At 49.0% G+C, this 24,458-nt stretch overlaps 1 protein-coding gene across 3 annotated transcripts in view; it reads right to left on the bottom strand.

Annotated features, from left to right (window-relative positions):
• LOC142495828 (uncharacterized) overlaps window positions 1–24,458 on the bottom strand; it is a 439,489-nt gene that overhangs the window by 56,419 nt on the left and 358,612 nt on the right. For all 3 annotated transcript variants that reach the window (XM_075601852.1, XM_075601853.1, XM_075601851.1), the window contains one exon: window positions 16,471–16,558. In XM_075601852.1, the coding sequence (XP_075457967.1) occupies window positions 16,471–16,558 (88 nt within the window). The remainder of the gene's footprint in view (window positions 1–16,470; window positions 16,559–24,458) is intronic.

The following is a 24,458-nucleotide window of genomic DNA, read 5'->3' as shown; positions in this document are numbered from 1 at the left end:
CGGCGCAGCTACAGCCACCTTAGGATAAAGGCGGTCGCAGGTGTAGGTGTAGGTGTATGTATATGTATATATATATACACACACACACACACACACACACACACACACACACACACACACACACACACACACACATATTCTAAAACAAATAGTCGATACCGTTCTGTGGCTAACGAAATGCTTTTATTTGTGCGAGCTTTCGAGATACAATGATCTCTTCTTCGGGTGATGTTATAATCGATTAAGCCAAAAAACTTGCTTTGAAATGGGGCAGCTGGAATGTTTGTGAAGCCTACCTCTCCCCCTGTGCAGCATGCGATTTATGACTTAAGGTGTTAAATGGTCCCTGATAACTTGTGATGTAAGAGAATGCATGTATGTGTGTGTTTATACGATTGCAAATCATTAATAAAGCGCCCACAGTGTACACAGCGCTTTACAAAAGGTGTGTGTGGAGGGGGAATGTTTAACAATGGTGTGGGTAGGTGTTGAAATGTAAGAGGGTGTTGCTTTTTTGTTCATGTGTGTGGCTACTATGAAGTCCTTATTGGTATATAGGGATAAAATTACATTGTACGTTTGTATGTGTAAGAAACAACTGTGCGTGAATTCATATAGCGCAGTATTTATGGACATGGGACACTCATGAGCACTCATGAAGCTGCGTCTCGGTTTAGGCCCCCGGTGAGTGTTTCAAACAATTTCATAAATTTGTATTCATGCAACCGTCTCTCTTTCGGTGTTCTGAGATTACCTTTGAGTATGGCCACCTTCAGATCTCACTGAAAGGTAATCTCAGAAAAGCGAAAGAGAGACGGTAAGGTAATAAATCTGCTTTAATATGTAATTTTTTTTTTTTTTTTTCCAAACAGTTTTATTAGGCATTCATATAAACATACAGTGGCTTAGTTCATATAAGCCTAACATTTTTGAATCCGCAGATTTTTTGGGGAAAAAACAGTTAGGCAACCGCCGTTGCCCGTAGGAAAAGGGAGGGGGGCCTTCGAAGAGGGAAGGCAGAGGGGGGGGACTGAGGAGGTAAAGAAGGGGGGGGGATGGTAGAGAGGGGGGGAGGGGTAGGAAGGGGGGGGAAGACCCATCTGACTGATTAGGGGAATGGCCTCTAGGGTTGTGTTCGAGCACCTATGGTGGGGTGACCAGGGTCTGGTTCGTTTGGTGTGGTTGTCTGGTCCTATTGTGGGAGATCCAGGGATCCCAGATATCCTCGTGTGCAGGCAGTTTTTGTCGGACAATGGCTGTGAGCCTCTCCATAGTCATTACCTCTTCTACTCTTTTCCTAATTGTTCCTAGTGCTGGCGTAGTTGTCCTCCTCCAGGAGGCCGCAATACAGCATCGAGCCGCGGTAAGAATGAAGGAGATCAATTTCCTGACTGGCCGGACAATGTCCTTCAATGGTGCAGCCAGCAGGTAGGTCAGTGGTTCGATAGGCACTTCTAGGTCGGTGACCTCTTTTATTAAAATTTGGACCTTGGCCCAGTACTTAATAATTTCTGGACAGGTCCACCAGATATGGACCATGTCCCCTCTATGACCACAGCCTCTCCAACATTGATCTGAAGCCAGAGGGTAGATTTGGTTTAATCGTGCTGGGGTAAGATACCAGCCAAACATAATTTTGTAGATATTTTCCTTTATTGTAGTGCATAGGGAGGTCTCCGAGGCTGTCTCCCAGATTTCTTCCCAAGTCTCTCTGCCTATAACAGTGTTCAGGTCAGCTGCCCATTTGAGCATATAGTCATGTTCTTTTGGGGTTGAGGAACGCTCTAGAGCCCCGTATATATCAGAGATTAGACCCTTCTGGTGGGTCTTTGTCTCGCAAAGAAGCTCAAATGATGTGAGAGTGGGGTATTCTGGGAGAGGACATGTTGTCCTAATAAAGTTTCTAATTTGGAGATATTTAAATGTGTCCAATTCTTTAATTTTATATTTGGTCCTTACCTCTTGGAAGCTCAGAAGCCTCCCCAGGCTCAGAAGATCCGCAATCGCCTCTATACCCCTTGTGCTGTATTGTTCAAACAGTTTAGATCCACATCCCGGGGGGAACTTTGGATTGTTGAGAATGGGGGTCAATTGGGAGCTTTTGGTAGTAAGGCCATATTTGTATTTACAACGAGACCAGACGTCCCATGTAAAACGGGAGGCCTGAAGTTTCAGGTTGTGTGTATGACCCTCTCCTCTGTCCAGGCTCCAGAGGCAGGCTTGCAGAGAAGGCATTTTGGCACATTGAGTCTCTATCTCTACCCAACTACAACGGGTCGGGTCAGAATTCCACATCACCACCTGCTTGAGCTGTGCAGCTAGGTAATATCTGTGTAGGTCCGGAACCCCCAGACCTCCCCTAGATCTTGCAGCCATCAGGACCGACCTGGCGACTCGGGGTCTTTTGCCCTGCCAAATGAATTGAAATATTCTGTTTTGCATGTTTTTAAGATCAGTGCCTGGGACGTGGATCGGGAGTGTTTGAAAGAGGTATAACATTCTTGGGAGTATATTCATCTTAACGGAAGTCATTCGACCGATCCACGAGATCTGGTAACCTGCCCACTGATCTAGATCCTTTTTGATCTTATCCCATAAACGCGGGTAGTTATCCCGGTAAAGATCCCGATAGTGCCTTGATACATTTACTCCCAGATATTTAATGTATGCAGGGCACCATCTGTAGCTGAAATTGGTTTTGAGGAGGAGAACTTCGGGATCCGGGAGACTAAGATTTAGGGCCTCTGATTTGTCGCTGTTTATCTTATATCCTGATACGCTGCCAAACTCCGTCAATTCCCTCTGGAGGTTAGGGAGGGAAGTTAGAGGTTTTGTCAGGGTAAGGATGATATCATCAGCGAATAGGGAAATTTTGTATTGTGAGTTGTCGATCGGGATTCCCTGGACGTTCGGGTTTCCTCTAATTTTAGCCGCCAATGGTTCAATCGTGAGGGCGAAGAGGAGGGGAGATAGGGGGCATCCTTGACGGGTACCGTTCTGGATTAGGAATCGTTCCGAGCCTCCGCCCGAGAGGCGCACCGAGGCTGAGGGATTCTGGTAAAGTGCTTGAACGCCCTTTAGAAACGAGTCTCTGAAGCCGAACTTAATCAATGTCTGGTTTAGAAATAGCCAATCAATCCTGTCAAATGCCTTCTCTGCATCTAGGCTCAGCAACATTGCCTTTGAGCCTGAAAGGTGGGCATGATCTACCAAGTTTATAATTTTGCGTGTATTGTCTGAGGCCTGACGACCCAGGACAAACCCGACCTGATCCTTATGTATTAATCTCGGGAGGATGGGATTAAGTCTGTTCGCCAAAATTTTACTGTATAGTTTAAGGTCGTTGTTCAACAATGAGATTGGTCTATAACTGCCACATTGGGTGGGGTCCTTCCCATCCTTTAGTATTATTGCCAAATTTGCGGACGACATTGTGAATGGGATAGGGCTCCCTTCTAGAAATGAGTTGAACAAACTTAATAGATGTTTGGACAGAATGGGGAAGAATTTTTTGTAGTATGCATTCGTGAAGCCATCAGGGCCCGGCGCCTTAGAATTTTTTGAGGCTCTAACGGCCATTTCTAATTCGTCTAGCGTGATTTTCGCATTTAGGTAGGTATTTTCTTCCTCTGTTAATGAAGGAAGGTCGCATTCGGCTAGGTACTGCACCGACACACTTTATTCGAGCAAATACCCGGTATGTACCTGGCAGATACCTGGAATGCGCCACTCCTCACCTCTAACAAGCCCCGTTGCATTTGCCTTCCCAGCCTGGGTTCATGCCTGGCTGATGGGCGGCTGATCTGTTAAATGATAATGATTAGGATTTAATAGGCTGCAATGCTTCGCGTGTCTACCAGATGGCATAAATTCATGAATTGTAATGCAGTATATATATATATACTGTGCAGTATTGCAGCCAGCGGGAATAAAATGCTTCAATCCCTGCTTGGAAAATAACTCAATGCACTCGGGCAGAAAACAGTCACAAACCTCAATACACCCGGGTATACCCGAATTCGTGGGACTAGCCAAGCTCGAATAAAGTGTGTCGCCAGTGTAACCGGCGGCTAAAGCCGTATCCGCCTCTTTAGTGTGTGCAGAGTGGGCTCTTAGGTTATATAGTTTAGTGTAAAATTTGGTAAATTCCTCTGCTATCTTTTTTTCATTGTATTGGAGTTCACCAGAATTATTCCTGATTGCCGTGATTTGCGATCTTTTCTGTATTCCTCTTAATTTGCTGGCAAGAAGTCTATCGGCCTTGTTCACTTTATCATAATACCGCTGACCCGTCCATCTAAGAGCTTTTTCTACACTTTCTAATTGGATGGTCCTTAAATCGTTTCGAGCAATTGTCAACCGTTTATAAATTCTCCGGGAGGGGTTATTTTTATGCTGTTGCTCTAAGTCGATTATTTTGGTTGTGAGCTCTTTAGTTAATTTGAGTTTAGATTTCTTCCGGTGGGAGGCAATCGAGATAAGATTTCCTCGAATTGTCGCCTTATGGGCTTCCCACAGGCTTGCTGGAGAGGTTACTGAGCCTTTGTTTATTCTGAAGTATTCCTTAAGGGATTTTTTGAGTTCCATCACTGTCCCGGAGTGGTTCAGTAAGGAATCATTGAGTTTCCAGCAGTATGAGATAGTTTTCCCAAAGGGGATGGACAGGGTCATGGTGATGGGAGCATGATCCGACCATGTAATTGGGCCGATATCTGTGTCAGTGGTGGCCTCTAGGACGTTCTTGGAAGCAAGAAAGTAGTCAATACGGGAGTAAGACTGGTGAGGCGCAGAGTAAAAAGTATAATCTCTTTGTCCCTGATGCTGTGTTCGCTAAATGTCTACCAGAGAAAAGTCCCCGATGATGTCCTTGAATTTTTTCCCCAGTCTTTGTGACTGAGTAGAGTGTTGTCGACCTGGGTGGCTCGATTTGTCTTCCTTAGGGTTGAGAGCCATGTTTAAATCCCCTGCAATGAGTATTGAGGATAGATATTGTGGGTCAATTTCTTCCAGAACCTTTTTAAGAAATTCTGTCTGGTTTTCGTTGGGGGCGTATAGGTTAATAAGGGCGATTGACGTGCCGGATAGTGAGCCATAGACTACAATGAATCTCCCCTCTGGGTCTGCCTGGGTTTTGGTTAGATTAAATGGGGTGCCCTGTCGGAACAGAATGGCAACCCCTCTACGCTTGCTGCTGAAGGATGAGAAATAACGCATTGGATATGCATGCTGAAATATTTTAGGCGGCTCTTGTGACGTAAAATGCGTCTCCTGGAGGAAAACAACGTCCCCTCCTGTTTTCTTTATCTCTTGGAGGGCCAGGCGGCGTTTTCGATTATTGTGGAGACCCTTTACGTTGAGGGAAACAATTTTTAGTGTTTTTTGATGGGACATAGTAATCGCTCAGCTAAGTTTGCGTGTGTTGTCGCTGGTGGAGTATTGGGGAGTACAGTCAGAATGGGCTTGGGGGAGGTGGGTCGGGAGGGGGGCCGCTGGGACAGTAACAGCGGCTGAAAAAGGGAGGAAAAATGACCCTAATGGGGTCTGAAAGTGTTTGACCGGTCTTAGGTGAAGAACCGGTTAGTGGGTGTAAGACCCTTGGGGGCGGGTCGTAGAACGTACACCAGTGAAGACGGGCCGGGTGGAGACCCAGAAAGTTCTGCGACTTCCACTTCCACCGGCTTCCTCGTCGTCCGGGTCGTCTTTGTTTTTTTTTTTTTTTTTTTTTTTTTTTTTAAGGGAGGGGGGGTTGAGGCCTCAGTTTGAGCCCTCTGTCAGTGGGGCCTACTAGAAAATGATGTTATATACCTGAGGTGCTTAGAGTCTGATGGAGGGAAGAGAGGGTGTATGAGAGGGGTCCCTGTTCCGTTGGTGTGAGGGGGGGAGGGTTTGGGGGTGGATGTAAGGGGGGGGGAGTGGGTCCGGGGGGAAAAAAAAAATAAGGGTAGGGGGGGAGTGAAGCAAAAAAAATAAATAAAAAGGGGGAGGGGGGGGGGAGTAGAGGGACTGGTGCGATATCGGGACATCTTCCCTTTTGAGGGGGACCTGGGAGGGGGTGAGGGTGGGGGGGGTCCCGGGGTCCCCTGGGGGCGAGAGGAATAGGGGATGGGGAGGGGGGGGGGGGGTACAGGATGAAGCCGTGAACCTTCAGCGTTGTGCTGGGATCACAATTCACAATTTGCACATTATGCATTTAACTTTGTGTAGGTGGTGAGCGGCCTCGTGTGGTAGTCCTAAGTACTGCGCCTGTCATGGCCATAGTCATGCCCGTGCATGATCAGGCAGGTGCAAGGGTGAGTGGGGTATCTCAGGGGGACGGGGTTTGGAAGGGGACAGGGAGAGGAAGGGGAGGGGTACATGGGGAGCAGAGGAGGGTGGGGACACAGGGAAGGGAAGGGGAGGGGGTTGGGGTACAAGTTTATACATTCCACCTTAGGCCTTATGCACAAATTACATTTTGCAATGTTAGTACCAGGCCTTCGCTGTGGCCCAAGTGTTATGCGACCTCATGTGATGAGCCTGTGAGCAGCACGGATCAGGTCCAACTTTGTGAACGTAATCGGGCAGCCTGGGACGTAGGTGAGTGGTACTCCCCTGAGGGGGCTAGGGGAGGGGGGGGGGTGGGTGCGGGCAAGGGTGGGGAGGGGGTAGGGAGGGCGGGGGTGTGTGGGGTAACCTCATGTGTTGGGGGGGGGGGGCAAGGCAGTGATAGTGTGGGGGTAGGGTGGGGGGGGATAGGGTGGGGAGTGGGGGAGGGGACGGGGCGATAAGGGGGAGAGGGGAGGGGGGTGGGGCCTCTTTGGTGGGGCAATGGGAGGGGGGGGGTGTAGGGGAGGAAGGCAGGGGATAAGGGGAAGGAGAGGTAGCTGGGGGAGGGATATGGGGTAGGGGGGGAGGATAGTGGGGGGGTACAAGTTTATACATTCCGCCTTAGGCAATATACACAATTTTCATTTTGCAGTGTTAATTCCAGACCTTCGCTGTGGCCCAAGTGGTATACAGCCCCATGCGATGATCCTGTGAGCGACGCGGTGCGGGACCATCTTCGTGACCGTACTCGTGCAACCTGGAACGCCGGTGAGTAGATCTGCCCTGAGGGGGCTAGGGGGGGCGTGGGTGGGGGCAAGGGTGGGGAGGGGGTAAGGAGGGCAGGGGTGTGAGGGGAACAGCTCACGTGTGGGGGGGGGCCAGGCAGTGGGGGTGTGGGAATAAGGTGGGGGGGGTAGGGTGGGGGGGGGGGGGGATCGGGTGGGGGGTGGGGAGGGAAGGGGTGGGGAAGGGGAGGGTGAGGGGGAGGGAGTGGGGGGGGGAAGGGGAGGGTGAGGGGGAGGGAGTGGGGGGGGGAAGGGTCACTTCAATCGCTGCGCCTTAAGCATTTTATAAGGGGGGAACCTTCGTTGCTATAGGCACCTGGCAGTGACAGAACTACAGGGTTAGTGGACCCTTTTCTGTCGGATCAGGTGAGAGTTAGTGTCATGTCCTTGAGAGCTGGTGAGTGTCACCAGGTTGTGGCTGGGCTGCCTCATACTCTCCTGGGGGGCTAGGGGGGTGGGGGGGGGTAAGACGGGGAATAGTGGGGTAGGGGAGGGAGGGGAGATGGGGTGGGGGGGGTTAGCAAGGATGAGGGGGGGGCGGGGGGGTAAGAGGGGGGAGGTGAAGTCAGTATTAGGTAGGGGGGAAGGGTTAGGAGGGGTTGGTGTTAAGGGAGGGGGGGTGAGAGGGAGGGTGAGAGGGGGGGTGAGAGGGAGGGTGAGAAGGGGGGCGGGTAGGGGGGGGGCGGGTAGGAGGGGGGGGTGAGGGAATGCCTTTTAAGTGCAGTGTGGGTCCTTCTAACTTTGAGGGCGCGACCGCTGAGCCAATTAAGGCCAACCGCCAAACTTGGGATTTTGGACACTGCTGTTAACGGGGAAAACCAGGGATAACATAGGGGGAACTGTGTTACAGACCCTCCTTGAGCGCCTCGCAGCCCAGAGCGATCGGGGAGTCCTGGAGCGTCTGACCCTCCGCGGAGGGGAGTCAAGATCCCTTAGGGCCGTCGGGGGCTGGGGTGTCAGCAAAGCCTCTTGACCCCCCCTCGGCCGAGGGGGGGAACCTGTGCGCTATCCGGAAGCCGGGCTGCAGCATCGACTCCTCTGGCGCTCGGCACTCGATGACTCTGGTCTGGATCGACGGATCGGGGGCCCCGTGATGCGGAGAGTAGAGTCTGGATGTCGCGCGCGGTGGTGACGTCTGCTTCGTCTCGACCTCGTCCAGGGAGCCTCGTGGTGTTCCGCAGCGGAATGGAGATGTGACAGACGCCATCTTTGGGGAATCCGTTGCGCGCAGGGTTGATTCATCTCCTCGTTCTCCTGCGGTTTGGTGGATGGCTCCTTCAGGGTGTCGTCGGGAATGAAGTCGGTCGTCTCTCTGGATGCTGGTAGGAGTCTCTGGTGAGAGGTTAGTGGTGTAGCTTCGTTTGACAGGGGCCCGCAGTGGGGATCCTCCCGACGCCATTTTAGGTGGTGTTAGGGGGAAGAGCGGTGATCTCCCGGGAGGGTCTCTCTGGGTGCTGGGTCATCTCTCTCTGGACTGTCGCTGTTCTGCAATGCGCTCGGAAGCTCTAACCGGGTGGTCCTCACGTTCCCTGGGTCTGTTGTCGGGCTGGTAATCATGTTGGAAGGGTTCCACAGGGAGGCCCAGGGTTCTGGCCAGGGATTCCATATCTTCAGGCTGGCGGATGGTCAGGAACTTTCCTTTATGGGGGATAACCAGCTTGAAGGGGAAGCCCCATTTGTACTTTATTCTTTTTTCTCGTAGGAGGAGTGTCAGGGGACGCATCGCTTTCCATCTGTCTACGGTCAGTTTAGAAAGGTCATTATATACCTGCAGAGGCTCATTCTGGAACATGATCGTGTCCTTGTCCCTGCAGGCTCCAATCAGCTTATCTTTGGTTGAAAAACTGTGGAGGCGCACGATCACGTCCCGCTTACGGTTTGGGTCTTCTGAACGTGGGCCCAGTGCCCTGTGAGCCCTGTCTATTTCGAGGTCCCTTGGGTCAAGATCAGGTGAGATTGCAAGGAAAAAATCCGTCAGATATGCCCTGAGCTGGGAGGGTATTATCGCCTCAGGGATACCGCGGATCCGCAGGTTTTGCCTGCGGTCCCGGTTCTCCTGGTCCTCCAGACCATCCCGGAGGGAGTGGATCTCCTGGCCCAAGCGGATTATCTCCTCGTCCGCTTCCGATTGATGGTGAAGGGCTTCATCCAGCCTGGCTTCCAGGGTTGAGGTTCTCTCCTGCAGGCCCTGAATATCATGCTTTATCTCAGCCACTGCCTCTTTGATGTTTGTCTCCAGTGATTTTTGGAGTTTAGCATGGAGCTCTTCTAAAAACTCCTTTGTGATTCTGCCATCTGGCGAGGGGGGAGTCTCAGCGGGGCTCGCCGGGCTAGTGAGGCCTTGTGTGCCTCGTGCACCTGATGTCTGGGGGCCATCTTGCCTCCTGCTTCCCGCTTCCGCAGTTTGTTTAGCAGGGGTAAAGAACCTTCCAACCCCCTGGGGCTGCTGATTTTTTCCCCTGTTCGCCATCCCTGCAGATTCAGGGAGGGATTGTATGCAATTTAAGGTGTTTTTGGCCGGGTGGAAAGGTATAAATTCAACGATTATACAGAGGGGTCTCCAGAGCTCTCCCTTTACCCGACTGTCCTGGTTGACGTCATAGACACGCCCCCTTAATATGTAATTTTTATTAATAGGGTGCGGGAGCAGGGGGTCTCCTGAGCTGAACCGCTTTGATTTCAGCCTCAGGGACCCCTTGCTTCCCGAGTTACAGGCCCTGGTATGGGGCATCAGGAGCCGGTACCACCGCCATTTTTAAATTGTCTGCATCATGCGATTTAAATACTAGGGTCTGTAACTCAGGAAGCAGGGGGTCCCTGAGGCTGAAATCAATGCGGTTCATCTCAGGAGACACCCTGCTCTTGCACACTATTAGTAAAAATGTCATTAAAGCAGCTTCATTACCATAGCGGATAGCCGCTATGGTAACGAATATTTTTGATTTTTAATTTTAATGTTAATAATACAGTATCGTAGAAGGGTGTCTCCGGAGCAGAACCTTGTTGATTTGAGGTCCGGGGACCCCCTGCTTCCTGAGATAAAGCCCCATTATGGGGTGCCAGTGGTATCTGTTATGGATTTAAATCCCATGGTCACGTGACCCGAGAAATGTAAATGCATAGGAAATACCGGCACACCAATACCTCGGGAAGCAGGGTGTCCCCGGACCTGAAATAAACGCGGTTCTGCCCGGAGACCCTCTGCTCATCTACACCAGTATTAAAATTTATATTAAAAACTTTTGATCGCTGGTGAGATATGGGCAGGGAGAAGCGGCTCTCTGTGCAGCTGAAAGAAATCGCCGGGTAAGCCCTTTTCAGAGAAGCGAGCATCTCTTCGCCAGCTACTCGCCAGTTTTGTGAATTTTGCTATCACTGGTAATCGAGGATTTCTGAATACCGTGATAGCAATGCTAAAAAACTGGTGATTTAATAGGTCCAGCGATTTTGTTTATGACAGCTTATAGCATAGGCCCCATAGGGTCCGAAACTTTGGAATTTTGTTTCCCCGTAAGTATACTTTTTTGCTTACTTACCTGCAATGTGCTGCATCTTATTTCTCTGAACTACGGTTTGAGTAAAGTATACTTTTAGTCAGGATGATATATACATATTGAATGAGTAAATAATAGATTTTGTGTCCATATATAAAGTGTATAGTTATAGATCATATATTGCAGGATAGATGGTTAAAGGTATGAGTGGTAGTCATGTACTGCCCTGAGGAAGAATGTACGCATGTTTTTATTTCACTTTTTATAATTGATTTTTATATGCATTATATTCTTTTTGTCTACATTATTACTGGCCAAAAAACTATTTTTTTATAAAAAAAAAAAAATTCTGCAGAAAAGTTATCCTATTGAAGAGAGACACTACTTGATATCAAATTTTTGCTTTTTATAAGTATCTATTATTAAAGCATTTGCTAAAAAAACAGCAAGAGAGAGCGGCGAAGGAGACGAGAGACGGGGTGGCCCAATTCCCAGAGGAGTACCGCGTGATCACGCCAGCCACGCAACCCCGGAAGCGGCAGAGACCCATCAAAGGAATACGACTGAGAACACAGTTGTGGGTCATAACAAGACGCTAAATACATCAACGAGGTACATGGTGGCCACCCCTATATTTAACCATCTATCTTGCCATATGTGATCTATACTGATACACTTTATATATGGACACAAAACACATCATTTGCTCACTGGTATTCCATATGTATACATCAGTGAAAAGATATGTCTTTCCCAACGAGAATGTTAGAAGATTTACATTTATATATACAGTACAGTACTTATATACGCTTCTAGTTATTTGTATATAGTACTAGCTGAGAGACCCGGCGTTGCCCGGGATGTGAACCGTGAATAAGTATGTGTAAATGTTGTATTGTAAACTTGTAATGTTATGTGAATGTTATGTAATATATTTTAAAATTGTATTTGTAAATGAAAAACAGTATAAAGCACATGTTAGTATACGTATAAAATTTTAGGCTGCGATTATAGTAGGCAAGACGGTGCGTGCGATTTCACGCGATGCGAGAACAAAGTGCAGCAGTTGATACGGGCTGGCCATAGTGCACGCGAGCTCTGGCGCAATGCAGAGAGACCACGCGGCAGATTTTTCAAAAGACAAATGCTTTTGTTTTTTTCACGCAGCGGCCGCGTCACAGGAGCGGTTCAGCCAATGATGGCGAACCAGCCTGGTTATGCGTCTGCCACGCCTCCCCAATCGCCTCCAGCTCAGTTCTACTATAATCTTAGCCTTACACTGATTACACAAGCTGCAAAGCACAAAAGTGTAGAAAGGGAACACGTGTAAATGGTCAAAAAAGAAACCTGAAGGGAAGTCTTTTTGTTAAATCATGTCACAAGGGCTTAGGCTAGGTCCCCGCTGCAGTCTGGGATGCGCGCGACTGCGTGTGCACCTCTCACCAGCCCCTAACCTCCACCCAAGCTGTCCCTGGTGCCTCCTGGCTCACTGCATACTGTGACGCATCAGCCAGCAGGGGATAAAACAGGATTGTGTTCCTGAGTGGAGACACGTCACATGGTGCACCAGGGAGCCAATCAAAGACTGGATCTGCATCAACAAATCACATACCAGGTAATGCTAACCAATGGGAGCGCACACGCGCACACACACACACACACCCCAATGAGAAATATTTTACCTACAGAATTCTATTAAGGTTTCAGATATGTTCTAGCAACAACTTTCCTGTTCTTAACAGATTTACTTTCTCTATTTATAAAAATGTTGTTGAGCATAATGTATTGTTACAGAAGCCAAGTGAACACCGAGCCTGCTACAGTACCAATTCCTTTCTAATATATGGTCGGATGAGCTTCAGCATTGTCATTGTACACACGTGTGCTGCTATTTAGGAAGTAAATGATGAACACACACACTTATTGGTTAAAAAAAAAAAAAGAGATGTGGGAATAGGGAGAACATTGATGACAGAGCTTGGAGCTTGTGGGTTTCACCGTGGATAGGATGAACTGAGGGCTGAGCCGGCGTCGTGGCACAACCCGATCGTCATGGCCGCCCCCACCAGACCCATTTTGGCCACGCCCCGTGTTAAAAATAAGCTGCCTAAAGACCGCAGAGAAACGCTGTGCACGCGCCGCCAGAACGTCAGGCGCATGTACAGCGGGACATTAGCCTTATGAATGCCACCTCCTAGCAGTGAAGAATCTGTGCCGTACATTCATACTAGTTCAGGGGTGACTAACTCCAGTCCACAAGGATCACCAACAGGTCAAGTATTAGAGATATCCAAGCTTCAGCACAGGTGGCTCAGTCAGTGGCAGCCATTAGAATGTTATGCAAACATATTAACAATGTACTGTGTAGTGCTTCAGCAATAATAAACCCATAAGCACAAACGTTGCACAGTAAGTTCACGAAAAAAGGACAGGCAGTTAAAGAATTACCATAACAAAATACAAATTGCGGTGACACTTGGTGCTAGATCAGTGGTTTTCAACCTTTCTCTGGTTAAGGGACCCTAAAATTATGCCATCCCCACATCTGTCCATTCCTCTCCTCCCCCCCTTAGACTCACTCCCTCTCTTTTCCCTCCTTACACTCCCTCCCTCTCTCTCCCCCCCCCCCCCCATGACTCCCTCCGTCTCTCTTCCCCCCTTACACCTTAGGCTAAGGCCCCGCTCCCTCAGTCAGCGCGCCCGCACTGCAGACAGGCGGGGCGCTGACAGACACAGACCGCGATATGCGGTCTGTAGGGAGCCGGAGCGGGAGGGGGGCGGGAGTGGGAGGCGGGATCTGATCGTGGTGCCGTCCACCCCCCACACACATACATACACACACACACACACATATACATATACACATACATACACACACATACATACATACATATACACACACACACTTTAACCTGCAGCTCCTTCCCTGCTCCCCGCCAAAGGCGCCTCCCATCTAGCTCCTTCCCTCCCCTCATCCCCATTGGCAGACTCGCGTACCATGTGACGCGTCGCCGCACGGGAACACAATTCTCTGGTATCTTAGGCTAAGGCCCCGCTCCCTCAGTCAGCGCGCCCGCACTGCAGACAGGCGGGGCGCTGACAGACACAGACCGCGATATGCGGTCTGTAGGGAGCCGGAGCGGGAGGGGGGCGGGAGGGAGGGGGGCGGGAGTGGGAGGCGGGATCTGATCGTGGTGCCGTCCACCCCCCCACACACATACATACACACACACATATATACATATACACATACATACACACATACATAAATACATATACACACACACACACACACACTTTAACCTGCAGCTCCTTCCCTGCTCCCCGCCAAAGGCGCCTCCCATCTAGCTCCTTCCCTCCCCTCATCCCCATTGGCAGACTCGCGTACCATGTGACGCGTCGCCGCACGGGAACACAATTCTCTGGTATCCCCTGCTGGCTGACGCATCACAGTACGTAGTCAGTTGGCAGTGAGGAGGGACTGGGACTGGATCGTGAGGCTAAACAGCAATAGTGAGTTGTGCTCACGCGGCCGCCCGCGCCACCGGGCGCAGCGGGTTCCAGCCCTTAGGACGAGGCCGGCAGTGCTGCGCTGGTTTACAGCTCCTTCCTCCTGTCGGCTGGAAATTGGACCCGACTTCTGGCACCAGCAGGAGGAGGGAGAGGAAGGATAGCAGTGATCGGACGGCTGCTGTTGCTGGGGAGCCGCTGGGTCACTGCTGCATGGGCTGCCGCTGTGTTGCTGGGCCTGGGACAGTTGGGGAAATTGTTCCTGCTTGCCCGCCCTGGAAGCTGCAGAACCCTGGATGAAAATCACAGCTCTAGAATATATATCAAGACTTCGGGGGGCCGCTTAGCATTACACGGACACCACAACTGTCATATAGCTGCATCCAATACACTTTGATTTGAGCATGCTCCTCTTGTCATTAAGCAATATGAGGAGATGGGTGAGAACATAAATGACATGTCTGACAATTACAATTTCTGCTTGTTTTTCTGTTATTGTTTGAATATATGGATTTTAAAACAAAGATGTACAGATCTGAGCTGCTAAAACTCCATCTGACAATGAAACTCACATGAAATACAGTACATCAAATGGTCTTACATTAGAAACAATAGTTAACAGACAGAGTAGGGAATCACTCACATGGTTAATGCTGCTAATACAGCCTACTTCATATGCAGACAACTATATCCGTGGAGACTGGATAGGATTGTTGGGGCTTATGCTTCCCGATCAGATTGCCCAACACTTACAAAAACATTTGGCTTCAAAAAGGCAAGTTAACTGCAAAGCCCATCTGCACTGGTGTGGCAAGGAGCTGCACTAGTAAAGCATAGAGTTACACTTCTGCTCCCTTCTCAGAGATTTTTTCTATCTCACCTTTTCATCTCACTCCCTAGCTCAGCAGAGCTTCCAAAGCTTTGACAGGGGAAAACACACCAGACTTGAATACAAAAAGAACAAATATTTATTCTAAAACATCAACGTTTCCGTGCAGTAGTTACACCTTCATCAGAACTTACAAGCATAGCACATACACCTCCATCTATAAGTGCACCACATACTAAAACACCCACCAAAATATTATATAATACATGGAGTGCACTTCCACGTTGTCAAATAGGGTTAATATACAGTACACAGACAGCCTCTGGGACAGCACTTTTCAGCCTTCACTAAGAAAAGACTGGAGTATGAACCTTGACGTACAAGTGTGTAGCTATGGACCACACCTGCACTGACCTCTGGATCTGTCTTAAACCCCCTTCATTTAATGCTTTGATGTTTGTGCAATTTGTCATCTCTAAATGGCACTAAATTGTTTCATGTTAGATCTTTCTTTCCTTGAGACTTAAAGAAAGAGAAGGAGCGGTTCAGTGAGTAAAGAAACTGACTGGTACTGAGTTTGAAGCAGGGGAACCTGGTTCATTTTCCGGTGTCGCCTCCTTGTGACCTGAACAAGACACTTTATCTCAATGTGGCACCAAAAACATAGAAATGTAAGTTCTACGGGACAGGGACAATGTCTGCAAAAATGTCTCTGTAAAGCACTACGTAAAACTAGCAGCGCTATACAAGAACAAACAATTATTACTATTATTATTATAAAGTCTCTGGGACAAACAAATAGAGGCGTAAGCTGCACAGCAGGAAAACACATCTTTGAGGGGATAAATGGTTCTTGTTCCCTCTCAAACCCTTTGTGGTGCAGAACCCAAAGAGTGGTGTTCAGTCCTTTATCGCCCTCACATTATTTTCAAACGTCATTGATTTCTTGATTGAGTGCTTGGTAAGAAGCTTGACTTCAAGATTATTACAGGTAAGAAGTTTTACTTCAAAAATATTACAGTGTATGTTAGAGGGAGCTATATATAAAGTTACAAAAATGGCAATTTGACGTTAAACGGTAATTGAGTGAACTGGAGCTCTTGTCAATGGATAAAGGTATTTAGATGTCGTCATGTTTGTTTGTGTATATAGAGTGGATATGTGGAAAAATAGGAAGATTTTGGAGTGGGACTACAGTACTTGACCATCATAATTTATAAAAGCTTGTGTTTTCTGCCTTCATGTGTCTTTCTTATTTTAATATAGCGGACGGACAGGTTTGTGCAGTGACATCCATATCCAACTTAGAAACTTGTACTGTATGAAGTGGTATCAAAGTTCACTAACAAATGTTTTACAATTGACATGGACACTAATGGAGTTAATGAAAACGTACTGACAAGCTGCAGGTCGCTTACAAAGTCAGTTTGATACACAGTCCCTGAAGTATGCGCTCTTATAGCTGGAGATTTCTAGTCACAGATTTGCACATTAAAGAAAGGAATGGGTACTCCCCACTCTCCCTAAGCCACTCTCTTTCACTCACCTGGAGACTTTCATCCAATGGTAGAGATTTTACATTTTTAGACAGTAGTTTAGTGATGATAACCAAGCTTAGCTGCTTCTTCAGCTGCCTGTGTAAACAAATGGAGAACAGAGGTTACCAGTGAGGCCAAATGATTGCGCCATAACATGCTTTATGGATATGCAGCACATAGTTTAGACAGGGCCGTCGACAGGGGGGGAGTGCCGGGACAGGTGCGGGCCCTGGCTCTCACCCAGCTGCTAGCCTCTTCCTCAATCTGTCCCACACCGAGCTTCAAGCGCTGGCGCATGCCAGGCCACTCTCACGTAAGCACGCCGGATGCTTGACCGAGCTCCGGCCCGTGCCGGCATGTGAGAGAGACCTGGCGCTGACGTCGGAAGCTTAGCGTGGGACAGAGTGTGGGGGACGCCCGCCGCTGGGGAGAGCCAGGGCCCGGCGGTGAGAGGACCGACAGCCGGGCCTGGCCAGAGGTCGGAACACCGGGCCTGGCCTGACCACCACAAGGTAAGTCTATATTTTCTATGTATGGGAGTGGGGGTATTTTTTATATGTATTGGGTGGTGGGTGTATTTTTATATGTATGAGGGGTGGGGGTTGTGACGGTGAGGGGATACTCAGGCAGTAAATAAAGGTATTATGCCCGGCTGGGTGCCCCTGAGTCATATTGGGAAAATGTGGAGTGTCAGCTCTGCAGCCCAGTAATGGCTACGACCCTGTGAATGTACTAGAATTGTCTGTGTGTGTCCCGCTAGGTATAAGGGGACCACATTACTACTCTGAGTGCAACTGTATAAGTGTTGTAACCAGTAATGTATCAGTTATGTATCAGGTGTGTGCATTGCAACAGTGCTTCGCTGCCAACCGCAGACAGAGAAAAAGTTTTTAAAACACGGCAGCTTGCTACATAGCATATAAGCAGTGAACTAACTTTGGTAGGAATGTCCTTGTGCTTTGATTCTTGCTGTGCGTGCGGCTGGGGGTATATCAAGAAAACGGTTAAAGTTTATGTATTATAAACTTTCATAAAAAACCATGAATGAAAGTCCCCCTCTTTTAGATGTATTAAAATGATAAGTGCCAAGGAATTTACATTCAGGCGGGCGGAGCAGCACAAACACTTGATTCACAAGTACAGTGATTAAAGGGTATATGGCAGGGAATTCCGGAGAGTGAGTCATGTATAACTTAATCCGGACTTCCAAGGCATCCTGTTGATATGATCCCAGAATGACTGCCAGGGTCCGGAATGAACAAAGGACCCGCATGTTAAAGTATTAAGTGGGGAGGGGGAGATGTAAACATTGTTCCCCTGGCATATGTCCCGGTGTCCAGGGGAAGGTAGTCAAGATGTTGCCGGGGATGTGGGCTTGGTTAGGTATGAAGTTCGTGCATGCCCTTGGCATACCTTGAAGCTTCTATGCCCGGTTCCATGAAGTCCTGGCAACCTTGCCATAGGTGGGAAGTTTGGTTCCCACGCAGCGATTGGCTGCAGAGTATAGAGATAGGACTTTGGTGCTTTTAAAAGTTCATGCAGCCAATCCGGAGTTAGATTCACCTAAGATTCATGTAAGCTGGATTTAAAACTTTATCCCATCATAACGCAAGTATATAGTTTGTAAGAACCAAGGAATCAAAGACGAATCCTGCAGCAGGAAAATGAAAAGATTACTTTCGGCGGAGAAATCGTGGTTGCAAGCAGCGTCACTAGCCAAAGAATGTTTTGTGGCTCTATATGAGCACCAACCCCGCTTCTGAGAATTGGTGCCTAGAGACTTTATTTCTGTGAAGTTCGTTCCAGGAACATTCTATTTCGTTCTGCCCTGTCCCGGTAAGTGTTATTTTGTATTATTTCGTAAATCAAGCTGTGTATGTTCATGTTGTAAATAAATCACAATTTATTTTATCTCTTGCTTTCCTCAATCAAAGGATCCGGGTAATTAAGGTGTTAAAAGTTCTGGTCTCCCACGACAGGGTATTTTTTTATATGTATTGGGGGGTGGGGGTATTTTTTAAATGTATTGGGGGGTGGGTGTATTTTTATTTGTATTGGGTGAGGTGGGTGTATTTTTATACGTATTGGGAGGTGGGTGTATTTTTTATATGTATTGGGGGTGTATTTTGTATATGTATTGGGGATGTATTTTTTAAATGTATTGGGGGAGTGGGTGTATTTTTTATATGTATTGGGGGCGTGTGTATTTTTTTATATGTATTCGGGTTGGTGGGTGTATTTTTTTTATATGTCTTGGGGGGTAGGGGTATTTTTTTATATGTAATGGGGCTTGGGGGTATATTTTATATGTATTGGGGGAGTGTATTTTTAAAATATATTGGGGTGTATTTTTAATATGTATTGGGGGGTGTAACTCTAGTCCTGGGCCCCTGGAAATCTGTCTGCGGACCTGAGTATAGTCCTGAGTCTGTTACTAATTAGATTGTAAGCTCTTCGGAGCAGGGACTCCCCTTCCAAAATGTTACTGTTATATCTGAAGCACTTCTCCCCTTTATGTGTGATTTATATTATTTGTTATCTATATGATTGTCACTTGTATTACTGCTGTGAAGCGCTATGTACATTAATGGTGCTATATAAATAAAGACATACATACACACATACTAACTTATTACACAGAGGGCGCAGAATATGTAGAAGATAGCTTTGCTAACTTGAAACATGTGGTAGGAGTGTGACGGATTTCACATGTGAAACTGAACAGGGTATGGTGACAAAATGTGATGCCTCATGTGCTAATGGCAGAGTGGGCCACTGGGCACACAAGGCTGTTATTCGTTAATCCACATAGAGACAGGCAGTTCAGGTCTTCCAGCAGCCAAAGGATTAAAGCTGCAGTTCAAGCAATATACTGCATGTATGTTTTTTTAATAAATCAGTTCTGTAGTAAGAAAAAATACTTTTAGCATTTTCTGTTTAAAAAAAAAACAACAACTTTGAAAGACCAATTTTCTTGTATTCTATTTTAACAATCATGCTTGTTCCTATAGCAACGATTTACATTCCCCATATTTAAAGATGTCGCCAAACTTTGCAGATCAATAGACGGAGAACGAATTGGCCGGCAGCTATGCAGTTTTTTTTTAGGTAAGTAGAGATTGCCCAGATGAAACTATTGAAGTTAAAAAAAAACTAAAAAAATAAAAAAAACGGGAGCATGAAGTGCAGCTTTAAGGAGAAAAAAAAAAATCAATATTGGAAGAAGTGAGTACAATTTAGTACTCTTTCAGCAGCCAGACACACACACTGGATTGTATGGTGCTCTTCCCTATTCTCATCCACGCAAGTTATGTTTACTTTTATAGAGGTGCTTTGTCTCTGACCCTGATGTACCTTGCGTTACTCCCCCCTTTTAAAAAGCAGCCCAGGGGAGCTGCAAATTGATCCCCAACAGAGAGGGGTTATGTGGAGTTTATTTGATTAGATGACTCAGTGGAGGTCCTGGCAGGTGCCCAAAGCAGGACGGGTTATTGAAAGTGACCAGTAGTTTGTTTATTGGGGGCTCTGTTTCTTTGTTATTCTGGTTCATTGCACTTGCATGGGGCAGCCTCAACTCGCTCTGCCTCCCTACTATAATCTCTTACTATCTCTGCCAGTGCCAAACCAGTTTTCTGAACAGTGGTGCTGCCCACACATGGGAAGATGCCCTGAAAGGTACTGCAGAGATGAGGAAGCTGGCCATTTACCAATTACTGATATTGGTAGACTAAAGCTGCAGTCCCAATTACGCTGCACAGCAATGTTCAAACAAGAGATTTCCGAAGACAAATATGTTTTGCGTGATGCATGGCATCATGTTAGCCAGATTTCTTGAATGTTTTTTTGTGTGACACTAGCAAAAAGGGTAGATTTGATGAGGCAGCGAGTGAGGGTCAAGGGGATCTGCCAGTAACCTTTACTGAGATCCATGGTAGTCAGATACCTTGCCCCTGCGAGTTCATCTAACAACTCATCCATGCGGAGCATGGGGTAGGCATCTGACACCGTGCCCGCATTGAGCTGCCGGTAGTCCACACAGAACCGGCTGGTCCCATCCTTCTTAGGTACCAGGACTACCGGACAAGCCCAAGGGCTCTGGGACGGTACAATTACCCCTAGGGCCAGCATCTCTTCTACCTCCCTCTCTATACTGCCCTTAATCTCTGCTGACACTCTATAAGCCTGCTTATGCAGAGGTCTCAGATCCCCTGCCTGGCTTATCTGAGAACCCTATACTTCTCTAGCATAGCCCTGGATTCTGCCCTCTGCCGACACTCAGCTGAGACCCTATCTCAACCTGCTCTATTGTACCCCCTGCCTAGCCTCCCCCAGGAGATCAGGCAGAGCATTGCTCGCTGGATTCCCCATCGATGGGATGCAAATGGCCAGCACTGATGCCACACTCGGTGCTATGTACTCCTTGACCATATTTATGTGATAGGTCTTATTCCTTCCTGCCTCAGCATCTACCTGTATAACATAGTTGCACTCATTCATCTTTCGGATACGGTCCTGACCAGGCAGCCATTCATTTGTTCTCCCGAGTGGGCTTGAGAACAAGCACTTGCTGTCCTGGGATGAATTCCCTGCTACGGCATTCTGATCATACCAAGTCTTCTGCTTGGTTTGAGCAGCCCTAAGGTTGTCCTGTGCCAACCCCATGAGCATCTCTAGCCGGTTTCTGAGATCTATCACATACTGAATCACAGAAGCATCAGTATTGGTAGTCTCCCCTTCACATCCCTCACGGAATAGGTCCGGAGGTCCCTGTAGATTCTTGCGGTACCTCTCAGTATGCAAACAGCAAGTGCTGCAAGTGAATCTCCCAGTCTTTTCCCTCTGCCTGTATAAACGTCTTAAGCATATGCTTGTCACGGTTGTGCTCGCCACAAACCTGGGTCGGACCGCGTGGCTGAGGTGGGGTTGTATAAGCACTGACCTTAGACCGCGCAGGCTGATCCGGATTGCGCAGTTCGTAGTCGTACGTAGCAGGGCCGGGACTGGAGAAGGTAGCATCATCAGTGGACAAGCCATGGTCAGGACTGGAGAGATCAGGGTAAACATTATTCAAGCAGGAGTTCGGCAACAGGTAGTCAGAAGTTCCCCGCTTCAGCTTAGGAGCGTGGGTTCTGCGCGTGCGGCGACCATGGCCCATGGTACTGGTCTCAGGAAGGGATAGGCAGACCGGAGTGGGCACACCGCCAGGCAGCACTGGTAACCGGTGCTTCAGCGCAAGTGTCCAGAGCGGGCCTGTGCAAGGAGAGAGAGAGCTACAGACCTCAGGACTCGTAGACCGGCCGCTTCAAGGGAAGGGCAGCAGGCCTCAGGAAACTGGAAGCTGAAGTACGCAGTGGAGAATCCTCCGCTTCAGCACAGGAACAAGGACACGGCCTCTGCAATGGAGAATGAGCAGCAAGCCCCAGGAACCAGTAGATAGGCTCTGCTGTAGAAGGATAGCAGGCCTCAGGAAACAGGGAGCTGAAGTCAACACTGGAGATACCTCCGCTTCAGCACAGGAACCAGGACACGGCCTCTGCAATGGAGAATGAGCAGCAGGCCCCAGGTACCAGTAGATAGGCTCTGCTGTGGAAGGATAGCAGGCCTCAGGAGACAGGGAGCTGAAGTCAACACTGGAGAAACCTCCGCTTCAGCACAGGAGACAGGAACAGGCCGCTGCGTGAGACTAGCAGCCGGCCTCAGGAAACAGGGAGCTGAAGTTAACATGCAGAGTACTCTGCTTCAGCACAGGAGACAGGAACAGACCACTGCGTGAGACTAGCAGCCGGCCTCAGGAAACAGGGAGATGAAGTTAACATGGAGAGTACTCTGCTTCAGCACAGGAGACAGGAACAGACCTCTGCGTGAACTAGGGAATAGAACTTTGAGAGATTAGTACACAACAGAGCCAAGCCTTAGGGCTTGTGGCAGAACACTTGTGACAACCAGGAAGGGTTATGCTCGGCAGGGAAGCATTATGGGGAAAGGTGTCTTTAAAGGTCAGTGAACCAATAGCAGAAGGGGCGTGTTACAGCATTGCCTCAATGAGTGAACCCAGGGTGGAGCTGCAGCAAACATCAGGAGCAGTGTTCCAGGGCTGCACAGGTCTGTAAGGCAAGGCAAACAGCAAACTAAGGTGCGGATCCGTTACACTGCTTCAGGGTCCTATTGAACCTCTCACATAATCCGTTGGACTGGGGGTGGTAAGGGGTCGTGCGGTGGTGCTTCACCCCGCACGCATCCCAGAGACACTGGAGCAATTCACTCATGAATTGCGACCCCTGATCGGTTAGAATCTCACTAGGGAAACCTACCCTACAAAAAAGGGTTAACAAGGCTTTAGCTACTGCCCTAGCATCAATAGTGGCAAGTGCTACCGCTTCAAGGTATCAGGTGGCAAAGTCCACCACCGTGAGGATGTAGCGCTTCCCTGACCAGCTGGGAACCATGAGGGGCTAACCGCTGAAAGGGTTCCCCTATTACCGGTAAAAGGTGTGCTTCACACGGTCCCCCGTCTTACCTACTCGTTGGCAGGCATCACAGGACCGGCAGAATTCTGCCGCTGCACTGGATGCCCCCGCCCAGTAGTAACGCTGCAACAGCCGGGCTCCCTTCCCAACGACCCTCTGGTGCCCCGCTAGTGGAATGGAGTGGGCTACCCGCAAGAACTGCTGCCTATACTCCTGGGGTACCACTAGCTGTCTCTTCCCCGTCCATACCTCATCTAACCCTGTAGTCCCTTGCTCTCTATACAGGAGCCTGCAGTGCCACAAGAAGTAATCAGACCCATTGCTTGACTTAGACTCGGACGCCCGAAGTCTCATGCCCTCTAAGCTGGGGTCTGATCGCACCGCTTCCCTAAACTCGGTACCTAACTCTGGCCACCCTCTGGTCATACCTGAAGCAGGGGGACGGGGAACAGGGCCAGGGAACAGGAAGTCAGTGTCAGAAGGCGACTTCATCTGGCTTACCTGTCTGGTCTCCGCAGAGACTGCTGGAACCGTATGTCCCAAATGCAGGGGGGCCGGGTCTGGTTCTGCTGCAATCCTTGCTGACTGGCTCCTGGTGATCGCTGCAACAGGCACCAGCTCTGTGGTGAAAACTCAGGTTACATGCCCCAGGTCGTTACCAAGCAAGATCTCGGCATCCAACCCAGGCAAAGCCCCCACCTCCCTCATGCTACGTCCGGCACCCCAGTCCAAAAAGACCCGGGCAACTTGGAGTGACCGCGGTCCTCCGTCTGGCATGGTCACTTGCATCCCGGTGCCCGGGAGCAAATCCTCTGGCCGCACCATATCAGGGCGGACCAGAGTCACGTGGCACCGGAGTCTAGCAAGCCGTCCGCCTGCCGGTCTCCGATGGTCACCCTCCGCAGATGCTTCTGCCGGACATCGATGGGCTGCATACTGACTGGAGCAACCTGATGTCCCCCGATCTCCGCTGCTGGTCCCGAGGTGAAAAGTGCAGATTCTCTGCTGGACGTCTCTCTGTGAGCTGGTTCCACGGCTGTACTTGGCTCCTCTGTGTGTGCCAGTCGCACACGGGCGTCCGGCCAAGCAGCTGGGGATCGTTGCCCCTGATGGGGTCCCTTGAACCGGTCCCGGTCCGGACAGTCTGGCCTGAGATGACCGACCTTATTGCAGGTAAAACACCTTCTCTCATGTTTGAACTCTGCAGCCTTGGGTGCGTTGACTGCTGCTGCAGGTTTCTGTGTCCATTGAGGGGTAGTTTTAGCTCCCTTGGCCATGCGGCCGTTCCTTTGGGAGCTGCTGGTTCATTCATTGCAACCCTGCTGGCCACATATTCATCAGCCATTTTCGCAGCCTCCTCATAGGTCTGAGGTTTGTGGTCAAAGACCCATGTCCTCACGTCCGTGGGGAGCTGCTGCAGCAACTGAATTTTGTAACCCCATTCCCCTCCACCCACTAAGTCCCGTGTAAGGCCATATGGCCGGCATAGTCACTGAATGACTCCCCGGGGAGTACTCCCCCCGTCCGGA

Source organism: Ascaphus truei, chromosome 5 (assembly GCF_040206685.1).
Source record: "Ascaphus truei isolate aAscTru1 chromosome 5, aAscTru1.hap1, whole genome shotgun sequence".
Classification (NCBI taxonomy): Eukaryota; Metazoa; Chordata; class Amphibia; order Anura; family Ascaphidae; genus Ascaphus; species Ascaphus truei.
The sequence above is the reverse complement of the archived record's forward strand: the minus strand, read 5'-3'. Positions and strand labels throughout refer to the sequence as shown.